Source organism: Martes martes (genome assembly GCF_963455335.1).
Source record: "Martes martes genome assembly, chromosome: 8".
In the NCBI taxonomy this organism is placed as follows: Eukaryota; Metazoa; Chordata; class Mammalia; order Carnivora; family Mustelidae; genus Martes; species Martes martes.
Window position 1 is genome coordinate 17,142,121 of NC_137895.1, and position 14,110 is coordinate 17,156,230.

A 14,110-nucleotide genomic window follows, 5' to 3' on the forward strand; every position below is an offset into this window, starting at 1 on the left:
AGAAATAGAGCGTTAAACACCGGAAGAAACAGCTAAAGAAGTTGAAAAGAATTGCTAGTGGAGAACAGGTTCTGGGAGTGGGGGCTGGGGACTATGTAATAAGCTTTGTGGTACTTTCACTTTTTAAATAATGTACATGGTTATTCGATAAAAATAAAATTTAATACAAGTGAAGAGAGAACTACTTTTACAATGTGAACTTTTATTTTAAAAAATCTACGTGTTTAAAAATGTCTGGGAGGCTATATACCAATATGATAACAGTATAATGCTGAATGATAGCACTGAGGTTGGTTTTTATTTTCTTTTTGTTTGTCTTTTCTAATTTTTCCTATAATGTTTTGTTACCTAGGTCATAAAAACATTTTAAGATGTGTTTTAGCAAGTGTTCATGTTATGGTCACAGCATGAACCTGTGCATTTTGGCACAGAAATTTATTCTTTGGCAATAACTAGTTTGTTCTATGAAATACATACATTTTTACAGTGAGACCTTAATAAAAATATTGCTAAGGATGACTCCTTTGGGATTTTACAATGTAACTTTTAATGGGAAGTCCTATTAATTTAGGCACAGCAAGCCACAATTCATTTAATTTACTAAAAAATTAAAATAATAAGTTGCTAATGTTAACTATCAGGTAATGGTAGAACATTTGATCTGATATTTTGACAATCAACCCCATTCTCTGATAACATGGGGTTTATTTTTCTGTAATGTAGATTGCATTTTCCTGGGACGATTTGGGCAATAGGATCCCATGGAGTATAGGGGCTGGCAATGTTTTATAGGATTTAGGCCAAGAAACTGAAGCTAACCAATTGGTAACAGTCATGGAAACTTAACCAATCTCCAGGCTCCATGGAGACTTTCAGAGTACATGGCTTGCTCCTGTATAGATTATTTTTCCAGACCTCTGTCCTCAAAATCAGCCCTTTCTCTGGCTACAACTCATTACTAATGATAAGATGCTACACCTACCTAGTTTTCACACAATAAAAATGATGCCTCTGATGCCTTGTTAATTTCAAATACGAAGAAATACTCTTTTAAAAAACCATTTTTTTAAGGGCACCTGCCTGGGTCAAGTTGGTAGACTATGAGATTCTTGATCTCGGGGTCCAAGTCGTGAGTTCAAGCCCCATGTTGGGTGTAGAGCTCACTTAAAAAAAAAATAATAACAACAAACTATTTTTTAAATTGGAACAGCAATAAATGCACATGGTTTTAAAAAATTAGCAAATACAGAAGGATATAAAACAACCATCAGTCTTCTGTTAGTCCCTCCACCCAGAGATAGACATTGTTAATAATTTCTTATATATCCTTCCAGACATTTTAATGCATCTAAGACATATTCTTTTCCTGTTTTAAGGAACGTATCTTGGAGATCAGGAGGAGAGCCCTGACATGTAGGCCTAGAGCTTATTCTGTGTTTTATTTTCAAAGTTTCACTGTTGACATTGATTTTTACTTGGACTATTTTTCCTTTGTATTCTACTTTTTAAATGTAAAAAACAATTTTTAAAAAATTTAAAATTTTAAAAAATTAAAAACATTTTAAAAAATTGTTTTTAAAGTAGAGGTTTTTGTGTGTAAAGAGCAGCTTTAAATTTAGTACACTTATTTCTCTTCCCTAAATTATACGATTTTCTATCTTCCAGCATTGGGGGCCTTATTCTGGACACAACTGTATCTGATCCAAACTTGGTTGGGATTGTTGTTTACACGCCAGTTATTAATGGTAAGAATTAGATATACTGTTTCACAATGGTATCAAATCGTTATACATACTCTTAGTTAGGAACAGAAATTTTAGGGTTCACAGTTTAACAGGTGTATCTCCCCCTCCCTTCCATTCTTCCCCCACCCCCAGGTTGGTATTCACGGTAGAAATGACATTCCCTGTTCTCAGTATGCACAACCTATTTTTGAAAAGAACTGTTTCTTACTCTTACTACTTGATATTGGTTTGAGAGTTGAGCATACTTGATTTTTAAGATTAGTGTGGCGAAATAGGATATTTCAGTTCTGGATTATCATTGACTTTGGGTTCATCTGCTCTCATGTTTTGCTACTGCTCCTGTCGATTTTTGTGGATCAATTAGCGTTAGCTAGGTTTAAGCATTGCTTAAGTCAATTCGATTCATTAAAATCTGTCACTCCTCTGTGGCTCCCTTTAAGATCTGCCTTATATTTTTTTTCTTACCTATAAAATGGGAATTATAATACTTAGGTTCACAGGGCTTTTTGGTATGAATTCCATTTAGTAAGATAATTTTAATCTAGTCATACTGACTTTTGGGCTGGCTGTCATTATATTGGATTTTAGTACAGTTTATGCCAGTATAATTTAAAAAGTAATTCTACCTGAGGGAAAACATGTCGCAGGATATGCTACACATTTAATATAAATTGCTTTTGTATATTTATGTGTAATAAAATAATGTTATATGAAGGCAAGTTCCCCAAAATCTAACTTCATACCTAAAATTTCACTTGAACATTTACATTTTTACGTAGCTGTAAAATGTCTATGAAGAAATTTCCCCTCTAGATCCCCTTTCCAATTCTGCTAGTGCCCCTACCCACCCCCCCATCATCCACCCTTAAAATCACGGAACCATCAACACAGCCCTTCACCCTCTTTGAATAGACAATGACCAAATCTCATCGATTTGCCTATTAACATAATTCACTTGTTCACTTATTTGTATGAGAATGTCTCAGCACTGTAGTCTGCTAATGTCTTACTTCAGCCATCACTGAAGTCATAAAGTAGCTTTCCTGACCCACTCCCTACTCAGTGCCAGTTAACTGTCACTAGCAGGCTAGTCTTTCTTAAACATTGTTTTTTTTACTTCAATCTTAAGATGATGAACTTAGGGGCGCCTGGGTGGCTCAGTGGGTTAAAGCCTCTGCCTTCAGCTCAGGTCATGATCTCAGGGTCCTGGGATGGAGCCCCGCATCGGGCTCTCTGCTCAGCGGGGAGCCTGCTTCCCCCTCTCTCTCTGCCTGCCTTTCTGCCTACTTGTGATCTCTGTCTGTCAAATAAATAAATAAAATCTTAAAAAAAAAAAAAAAGATGATGAACTTATCAGGGCTTCCTCCTGCCTGTCCAATCAAGTTTGAATTCTTCTACTTTGCTTTCAAAGCCCCCTATGTGCTTTTCGATGTGTACAACTTTTTCCTTTATCTTTCTAACCAGATTCCTATTTCGTGGTCCTACAAAGACCTAATTTCATTGCCTGGAGTGATTACTGCTTTTCGTCCACTTGTTCAAATCCTCTTCTGTGAATATTAGTAAATGAAATCACTAGCATAAATACTACCACCAATACTGTTAGAGCTATCTTGTCCAACATTTCAGAGAAATTTTTGAATTATACCAACCCCATCATTAGGAAGGTTTGAATCAGTGTTTCCGTTATTTCCCCTTACGTAAGAAACAATTCTTGAGCCTCCCTGGAGTGCTGTTCTTGGAAGCCGTGGTATTCGTGGTAGTAAAATCTTTTTTGTATCCCAGTAAGTGCATCTCTTAGTTGGATCTCACAATGAGCTCACTTTATGTTAAATTCCACTGGTTGGAAACATTGATAGAGAAGATTCATTCCGTGGTCCTCAAAAAAGACAGAACCTTTGAGAATCGAATTTCATATTAAATGTACTAGAGGATGTGTGATTTAAAGGGCCCCTAAATTAACACACCATCACCACCATCATCGTTTGCTAACTAGTGAGTGAGTACCTACTATGTGCCAGATAACATGCAGGTCTTTTATGCATGTCACATCATTTCATCCTCACCATAACAGAGTAATGTGTCCAACATCTCAAATCTAGTAAGTGGTAACTCAGCATTTAAACCCAGACCTGCTTGATTCCAAAGCCTGTGCTTCCCCGCCCCCCGCAAAAAGTGCTAATTTATCTGTTTTATGGGTTACAAAATACATACTTTGTTTCAAATAAGGCATATCAGTGTTGATATTTTGATGAGGATATCTTTTAACACTTATTAACGTCTCACAGAAGTAGTAGCATTTTCTGAAATAGGTTTCATAAGAATACTAGTTCTGTGAGATTAATAGTATACCTTGAGAAGTGAGTTTTGTGGCCAATTAAGTTTGGGAACCATTAGGTCAAATAGATTTCTTTGCTGCAGGATTTCTTAAAGCCTTTATCATGCTAATATGTACTGCGAAGCTCTCCTTCTGGGACCTCTGCTAGCAAGGGGTTAGGATTTCTAGAACTAACCTTCCTTCAGACCCCTGACTGTTCTTTGGGAACTACTGATCTAGGGCTTACAAATATCTTTATCACAGCGTACTTTCAAATAATAATTGAGCCCATTTACAGAAAGGGTAAGGACCTTACATCAGTATACTTGGATTTTCATTTCTCTTTCTTATGTGCTCTTTTTGTCATACATTTTACTTTGTTGTAAGCCATATATACATCATCATTATTTTTGCTTTAAATGGCTGGTTATTTTTTAAAGAGATTAAAAATGAGAAAATGATATCCTTTTAATTTTCTAATTTATTTTACATTTCTAGCACCCTCCTTCCCTTTGTGTAGTTCCAGATTTCCATCTGGTTTTATGTTCCTTCTGCCAAGAGAAATTCCTTTCATGTTTCTTGTAGGGCAGGTCTGTAAAGTATTTGAGAGGATAATTGAGCTTGAGAGATGATTTTCTTGAGTATTTTTTTCAGTCCCTGATACTAATTTCTCTAGTAACCTGGAAAGAGAAATTTCAAGCCTTCCCTATTTGAAAAAAATCAAGCTTATTTTTCTTCTCGTTAAGATGATAAGCATTAAACTCCTTGCTACCTATATCTTGGCCATGATAATCACTAAAAAAATTATTTAGTCTGGTCTGCTTTCAGGCAGTGAGTCAGATTTAAAAAAATAATGCATGAGTCTTTCATAACAATGACTTTATGTCTTTGGAATACCTAGCTCAACATTAAATAAGTCAACATTTCAGAAGGATTCTTTTTTGTTTGTTTTATTGGCCTACGCTATAACATGAAGAACCTTGCTTTGGTCACATTTATGCAAGTTGTTTGAAATATGATGATAACTGCTTTGTTTGTCCCTATGTTTCAGGTATTGGTGGTAATTTGGTGGCCATTCAGGCTAGCAGGATTTCTACCTACCTCCATTTACATAGCATTCCAGGAGAACTGCCTGATGAACCCAAAGGTTGTTACTACCCATTTAGAACTTTTTTTGGTCCAGGTATGTGCTTTTGGATTTTTACATATTTTATGTCAGGAATAGTTCTCTGAGAATAGAGATGGGCAACATTTGCTGAACACATATTTTGTCAGTTTGATGTGACTTTTTTATTCCTGAGACCCGAGTAGCTTTTAAATACAATAGATTGTGTTCATTAAATCTCAGTGAAAGAAAGTCATTTGTATCAATTCTGTGGTTGCTGAGGAACTTTGTATACTTTTTCTTTTTCATCCTTTTCTCTGGGATGCCTTGTTCAAGAAGGAAAAACCATGGGGCACCTGGGTCAAGCTCAGTCATTAAGTGTCTGCCTTCAGCTTGGGTCATGATGCCAGGGTCCTGGGATCGATCCTGGTATCTGGCTCCCTGCTGCATGGGGTCCCACTCCCTATGCTTGTGTTCTCTGTCGCTGTGTCTCTTTCTGTCAAATAAATAAATAAAATCTAAAAAAAAAAAAAAAAAAAAAGGAGGAAACTTATAGGAAAGCTTTGCTAGGTGATTTAGAGAGACAGATATACTGTCTTTCCTATATTAATCCTTTTGGCTTTTCTGGATGTAGGCATTTGATTCCAAACAAACAGGAGGAGAGGGGAAACCTCCCTAACAAGGAGGAGTGTCCTGTCTGTGTCACCCAGCCAGTGACTACCAAAGAACTGTGACCACAGTATTAAACCTCACAATTCTTCTCACTTCTTTTCTGATGAAAATAAAAGTTATTATTGGCTTTTTAAAAAAAATTTAAGTTCAATTTGGTTAAAACATAGTGTATTATTAGTTTCAGGGGTAGAATTTAGTGTTTCATCAGTTGCACATAACACCCAGTGCTCATTACATCTAGTCCCCTCCTTAATGTCCATGACCTAGTTACCCCATTCCCCCCATCTCCCTCCCCTCCAGTAACCCTCAGTTTGTTTCCTATGATTAAGAGTCTCTTATGGTTTGTCTCCCACTCTGATTTTGTCTTGCTTTATTTTTCCCTCCCTTCCCCTATGCTCCTCTGTTTTATTTCATAATTCCACATATGAGTGAAATCATATGATTATGGTCTTTCTCATTGACTTATTTCACATGGCATAATAGCCTCTAGTTCCATCCACATCATTGTAAACGACAAGATTTCACTTTTGATGGCTGCGTAATATTCCATTTGTGTGTGTGTGTGTGTGTGTGTGTGTGTGTGTGTGTGTGTGTGTATAAACATCTTGTTTATCTATCCGTCAGTGGACATCTGGGGTCTTTCCATAGTTTGGCTATGATGGACATTGCTGCTGTAAACATTGGGGTGCGGGTGCCCCTTCAAATCACTCTGAATGAGGATCAGAAATGCCCAGCAAAATATCAGTGAAAGAACTCTGAAGGAAAAGTAAAATTAGAATATTTCTGGGCTTCAAGAACTTTATGTATTTTCTTTTGTCTTCCCTCTATTGTTATGATAGGTACTAAAGTCTGACCAGTGTTCTTCATAGCAAGTTTTTATCAACTTCAATTAGCATATAACATATAACGAGAATTTCAAAGAATTAAGTAAACTGTGAGTGGTTGAAATGTATTGTTAGCAACAGAATTTTATGTGATGCTATACAGTATCATAACATGAAAGTAATCCTTAAATTTTAATAACATTGACCTATTCGTAACCCAAATAGGATCTTGTTTTAACTTTTACATTTTCGACTACAGGAGTGAATAATAAGTCTGCTCAGGTTCTCCTGCTTCTCGTGATTCCCGGACATTTAATTTTCCTGTACACTATTCACTTGATGAAAAGTGGTCACACTTCTTTAACTGTGATCTTCATAGTGGTGTACTTATTTGCTGCTGTACTACAGGTAAGAGTTAAAGCCTCTTGTAATCTCTTTTATCCTCAGTCTGCTGTAAAGCAAAACTGTGTAAATCTAAAAGCACATGAATTGTTTTAACATTTCAAAAAGGAACTGTATGCCTTCGTGTGGATTTCATCTTCCTAAAACCAAGAAACTCATGACACTTTTAATATCATCTGATAAACAGAACCTTCGGATTTCCTGAATTCCACACCCTCCCCCCGCCTTTTTTTTTGGTTGGTTCTGTTGTTTCGTATGAACACATTTTTTTCATAGATTCCTGAGAAGGCGTGAAAGCCTTTGCATGTTATAAAGTGTTTTTTACATGAATAGGTTGACTGGATATAAAATTGTTTCTATTAGAATTTTCAAGGCTTTGCTTCATTTGCCTTTTAACTTCTGTTAGCCATTGAGAAGAATAACAGATGCTGATATCACTGTATGTAACTTCTTTTGAAGCTTGCAAGATCCCTTTTTTCCTCTTGTTACCAAATTTCACGTTGATGTGCCCTGGTTTGGATATACTTTGTCCGTTTTGTTGGACATTGTTTGACCCTTTCGGTCTAAAAAATTCGTGTTCTTCAGTTCTAGGAAAGGTTTTTGAATTATTTCTTTGATTTTTTTTCTTTCTCCATTTTCTCCCTTCTTTCACCCTGGAGTCTTATTATATGATTCCTAAAACTCTTGCATTCAATTTCTGATCTTTTTCTCTTTTTCTCTTCTTTCTGGGAGATTTCTGTGCCTTTCTACATCTTTTCTCTGGTGTGTCATTGAGAGTTCTGGAGAGAGTAGAGTTGGACATATGCGTTCAACCTGCCATTTTTAAGTGGGAAGCTATTAATTTTAAAATGTAAGAAAATTGGCTCTATTTTTTTAAAAGATTTTATTCATTTATTTGACAGATAGAGATCACAAGTAGGCAGAGAGGCAGGCAGAGAGAGAGGGAAGCAGGCTCTCCACTGAGCAGAGAACCTAATGCAGGGCTCTATCCCAGGACCCTGGGATCATGACCTGATCCTAAGGCAGAGGTTTTAACCCACTGAGCCACCCAGGCACCCCACAAAATTGACTTTATTTTCAAAGTCTAATTGGTATAATACCTACACAAAATTTCAAAATTAATTAGTGCTGAAGTATTCTACCTTCCTAATCACATTCCTCAGAGATCATCGCTGGAATATTCTAGCTGTTTCTTCTGATATGTATCTCCAAGTTTTAAAATAACATGCCTAAACTTTAGCCTTTTGCTAATAAAAACTGAAGATTTGAGAGGCTGTGTTAACACCCCATTTTTTCCATTTAGTTATATCACAACTTTTGGTTAAATTTGGAGCTAGTGTTTGTATGATTAGTCCTATATAAACATCATGTACTGTAGAGCCAGATAGGATAGTGTGATTATATTTGCTTTTTGGGTACTGTATTTTTCTTGGGGTTAATAATTATATCTTTTTCTTTTGCATCATATTCTATAAACCCAACCTTTCCAAGTTTCCACTTTATTTTGGCTTCTTAGGCTTGGCCTCTTGCTAAACTCTGTAAGATTAGCGCCTCCTACAGCGAGAAATCCCAACCTCAGAAGAGATGCATTCAAATAATTCTTTGAAGAGTTAACATTTAAATTTGGCCTTCATGCCAAGCACTGTTCTGAGTGCATTAAACGTGTTGGTTCACTTAATTCTCACAAAAACGCTACAGATTTGTTCTTTTCATGTAAATCAGTGATTTCTCAGAGTAAAGTATGTCCAAAGCAATCCACTGTGTACAGGAAGAAAAAAATTAAAACATCTATTTAGGTATTTTTTTCTCATTTGTCTAAAATGTCTGTTTTCTTCTATTTTTATGATTTTTTATAGTAAACATATTAACACAGTGTTAAATAAGTAGGCTCAGGTACTTTTTCCTAGGGAGATTACGGAGTTAAAGCACAGAGATAAAGTACAGAGCTTGTGTCAGAAAGAGAAAGTAATTCATACTCAGTATATAACTGGGAGGAAGGAGTAGATGAGAGAAGGTTAAGAAGGTACATTAGGGCCACGTAGAAAGGTCTTAAATGCCGGGCAGAAGAGACTGGAATATACTCTTAAAATAGCAAACGCAACTTCATTGATATTTTAAAGATTATTTATTTATTTATTTGACAGACAGAGATCACAAGTAGGCAGAGAGGCAGGCAGAGAGAGAGGGGTAAGCAGGCTCCCTGCTGAGCATAGAGCCTGACGTGGGGCTCGATCCCAGGACCCTGGGATCATGACCTGAGCCGAAGGCAGAGGCTTTAACCCACTGAGCCACCCAGGCGCCCCTTCATTGATATTTTAAACTTTCCTGTAACGCTTTGTAGTGCCTGGGAGTTTATTAGAAGTCACATATCAAATCACTCAATTATTCATCCAGTAAGCCTTCATTCTGCTAGATGCAGAGATGGGTTTTAAATCCCAGGATGAATATTGAGACCCTCTCCTGCAGGACTCCTAGTCTGGAGGGAAGATACTGCATGAACACATAATTATGTTATAATGTAATATACACATGCTGGGGAAAGCTACATATAAAGTACTTTCAGAGCTTGGAAGAAAAAGCAACGAACTCCACCTAGGGAGTAATATTTTTCTACTGCTCAGGAGGGACAAAAGTTATTTCAAATGCTTTTTTACCACTGGCTTCCTTTATGGCTGTATATGATATGGTCATTTATCTCTGTGTAAGTATTATAAAAAAGATGTATTCTTCAGTCCCGTGGAAAATACCCAGAGATTGTTCTTTGGTCTGTTGATAAACATGCCATTTTTAGAACATGTTTCTATTTGCAACACTATCTCTTAGCCTCATGGATTGATTTTACATTTGTGTTTATGGCTCTGTGCCAACACACTGTCACACATCATTTCACTTGAGTCACTGAAGGGTAGAAGTAATTTTTCTGAACTTATAAAAATATTAGATTTCAGCCAGTACTCAGAGAAATCCTACAGGTCTTTTTTTTTTTTTTTAACCTCTGAGTTAAATTCTGACAAGTAAAGGTCAAAAAACTGGAGGTGAGGAAAGAATAATATTAATCTCTGTATCTCTGTTACCTCCTGTATAAGAGAATCTACCTCATAACTCATTTTGAAGATTAAATGAGTCGATTATATAGAGTTTGCCACATAGTAGATGCTATTTAAGTGTTAGCTGATGCTGTCATTGCTACTGAAAGGAGAATTAGAAGTGGTGAGGCATTGATCTCTGATGACAATCAGAGAATATTTATTTAATCTCATAGTGTTGATTGAATTTTCTTATGTATCTTTTACAGCTTTCATTTTTATGGGTTTTAGTTTTTACTTTCTCCCCAAGAATCAGATTATCTGCCAGAGTAGACCTTTGCATGCACTTGACATTGTGTATTATTCCAATGGAAGAGCTGAGTCAGATTGCAAATGCTCAAATCAACCGACACTAACATCCGTGACACACATGTAAACACACATGTATACACACCTCTTTGGAAACTGAGGTTTGGATAAAAGACCTTCCCCTGCCTGCTTCACTCATTCAGAGATGGACAGAATGAAGGAATACAGTTTAAGGACAAAGCCTCCTTGACCACTTCAGATTCATTTTATTATTACTTACTTGATTAGCTTCCCTTTCCGATCTGGGGTAAATTTATGTTCAAAAGGTTGGTTTAAGTCCCAGCTCTTACCCAAATATTTTAGTCTATTCTTCCCATCCCTAAACTATATTTTGATTGAATATTCTATAATAAGGTTTTCTGATGCATGTTTAATTTCTTCCCACTTAGATTCCTATCCCCTTGGGGCTAGAGACCAAGCCTTTTTCCCTATGGTATTCCCCACAAGACATTTTATAGTGGTTGTTTTAAATTCTTGGTGTTTTGCTTTCTTCCTAATATTCTTTGATGAGTTCCCCTCCCAACCCCCCAGCACCCAATTCCCCAGCCAACTAAATGAAGGAAATCTGTTTGAAAGAAACTTCATATTGGACTTATTATAATGACATAGTAACAATCATTTGTGGTATTTTTGCATTTACTCAGGTATCATCTCTTCCTGGAAGCCTTGAATACCTAATTTTGTCTGAGTGCCCTTATTCTGTTCCCATAGTATCCTGTGAATATTATTATTCTAGCATTTCCACGTTTTACCAACATTATCTATTTATGTGTTCTCACCCGTTTTAGAGAAGGGATCTTGAATATTTTTACTCATTTTACCTTGTCCTATCCCTAGTGCTCAGTTAGTGTTTGTTGAACTGAATGACTGTATCTCCTTTTTCTTTTTGGCTTGAGGGCCATTCTTGCTGGAACTTGGGATCACAGTTGTGTTTTTGGAACTTGGCCGAGGGCTCACTCGAGGTCTTAGCATCCTTGTGAAGGAGCAGGCTGAGTGGGCCAAGTGTGTAGGAGGCAGGGGGACTGGGGCCAGGGGACAGGGGGTCGCCCCCAAATAACTATATCTTGCCAGCCGTGTCTCCTTCACTGGAGGGAGGAGAAAAGTTTACAAATGTTTTTAAGCCCTAGATATGCCAGAAAAACTGAAAAATCTAAATTTTCTTCTCCTTGCTTTCAATAACACCAGCTTAATCTCTTTCAATGACATAGGTATTGAAAATTAGAGGCAATGAGAAATAAAACACAACCTCCTTCCCCCACCAGTTCTGTCACTGTGGAGCCAGAATTACAAGGTTTTTCTGAAATGTTTAGAGATGAAATGACTTGGTATCTAGAGAAAATAAAAGATAGGGGTATATAGATAAAGCAGTATTGGTCATGATCATTGGTGAAGCAGAGTGATGTTAGAGGAGAATGGTATGGGTTAATTTGTTCTGTTCTCTTCTGTGTGTGTTTGAACTTTTTCATAATGAGTTTTAAAAATTAAGGTTTTAGTTCAGATGTTAACACAAGAGGGGTTTTGGGGGGTTTATTTGTTTGATTAAGAGAGAGGATGAGAGAGTCGTAAGCAGGCTCCACAGCCGGTGCGGAGCCCCAGGCAGGACTTGAACTTACAACCTTGAGATCGTGACCCGAGCCAGAATCTCCCATGCTTACCTCACTGAGCCACTCAGGCGCCTCTAACACAAGAGTTTTTTCAGAGCATGTTTGCTGTCTAATTTTGGTCCTGTAGCTATTTCTTATATCAAGCGAAATGTAGAAAGTCCACTTGAATTGGAAATTGTTTGGGACTTGAAATGGTCCCAAGTATCTTGTATCTTATATCTTATTTTGCCCTTGGCACACACTAACCACATTTTCTGAAACTAATCTTTAAGTTTTAAAATCCACATACATGTCACAAATTACAACAGATGAATGGATAAAGAAGATGCAGTATATATATACAATGGAATACTATGCAGCCATCAAAAGAAATGAAATCTTGACATTTGCGATGACGTGGATGGAACTAGAGGGTATTATGCTTAGCGAAATAAGTCAGTCGGAGAAAGACAACTATCATATGATCTCCCTGATATGAGGAAGTGGAGATGCAACGTGGGGGGCTTGGGGGGTAGGAAAAGAATAAATGAAACAAGATGGGATCGGGAGGGAGACAAACCATAAGAGACTCTTAATGTCACAAAACAAACTGAGGGTTGCTGAGGGGAGAGGGGTCGGGAGAGGGGGTGGGGTTATGGACATTGGGGAGGGTATGTGCTATGGTGAGTGCTGTGAAGTATGTAAACCTGGCGATTCACAGACCTGTACCCCTGGGGATAAAAAATACATTATATGTTTATAAAAAATAAATAAAGAAAGAAAGAATTTATGATGTGTCTTGCAATTAGAAGGAACCTAACAACTGTGTTTTTGTTAAGTGCAGGAGGGCCACCAAGCCACAGTCAGTAGCTGTGATGGATTGTGTGCTTGCTTCTCTTCTTGCCCAGGGCCCAAGAGCAATCAGGATTAGTTGGAATATGTCAAGGCCAGAGTAATGTGTGAAAGCCATTTGTATTTGGAACACTACTGATCATACTGCATTTTGAGTTCTTTTTTTGGTCAGCAGTAAGGGTGAGTTGGCACCAAGCTAACCATCCTGGGCTACTCGTGATAGCTTTTGTGCTATCAGCCAGCATTTATGAGACTGCTAGCCATGGCTAAGGGTATAGTTGCTGGCTTTGGAACATATTTTTTTTCATCTGTGTCACATTAGCCCATTGAACCCACAACTTTGATTTTACAGAACCAGGATGTACTTTCTTCCAAAAACTTAGAGATGATTGGGGTCTTTCTCTTCTAAGTGATGATTTCCTCTGCCTTCACATTTTACTGATTCAGATGCTTCATTAACTGGGCAAAGCCTGTTAATTTGTGAAATCAAAAGTATAATACGGAATTCCAGGTTGTGATGAATCTAGTTGGCCTGCCTTCTAAGATCCACTGAAGGGAATCCTAATATCTTCTTCAAGGTTTTCTGTCTCTCATTCATTTTTTGCCTTATTCTCTCTAGTCTTTTTCAAGGATGTAGTATTTTGACAGCATAATAAACCTGAGAAGGTACAAAAGCAACTATCAATCAAATAAGCAGACTGGCAATTTCTCCAGCAAAGAAGGAGCAGAGTACATTGTGGCTCATTTCCCTATTTAATTTAGAGTCTCTACTAGTTTCCCTTTGTGTTTTGAAATCCTAACAGTGTTTCCTTTGTCTTTGAAAAGGCAAAAGCATAAAGTTTGGATGACATACCTTACAAGAGGCAAAAAGATAAGCACATATAGAGTACATTAACACTTTTTTGCTATAAAATATTTTAGTGGGAAAAAAAAAGAGACTTTCCTAGTTCTGGATGCCTATTGAATCCCAACAAAGTGCTTGCTAATATAATTGGTAAACTATGAATCAGAACCATTTCTAAGTGAAATTTTTAATTCCCTATTTTAGGCACTGATTGTTTCTTGCAGAAAATTAGGTTATTAAGAACACTACTAAAATTCCAGCAGCACCAAATTCCATGAAAAATTCATTGTTAAATTTGGTTGTAGAAAATCTTTGCTTCTGGCTGTATCTGCTATTTCATGTAGGAGAGACAAAATATTTCCATTAAATGGTAT

The 14,110-nt window shown here is 37.0% G+C and overlaps 1 protein-coding gene across 3 annotated transcripts in view; it reads left to right on the forward strand.

Moving 5' to 3' along the window:
* SLC41A2 (solute carrier family 41 member 2) overlaps positions 1-14,110 on the forward strand; it is a 119,219-nt gene that overhangs the window by 79,418 nt on the left and 25,691 nt on the right. For all 3 annotated transcript variants that reach the window (XM_080812491.1, XM_080812492.1, XM_080812490.1), the window contains exons 8-10: positions 1,666-1,745; positions 5,111-5,242; positions 6,920-7,068. In XM_080812491.1, the coding sequence (XP_080668617.1) occupies positions 1,666-1,745; positions 5,111-5,242; positions 6,920-7,068 (361 nt within the window). The remainder of the gene's footprint in view (positions 1-1,665; positions 1,746-5,110; positions 5,243-6,919; positions 7,069-14,110) is intronic.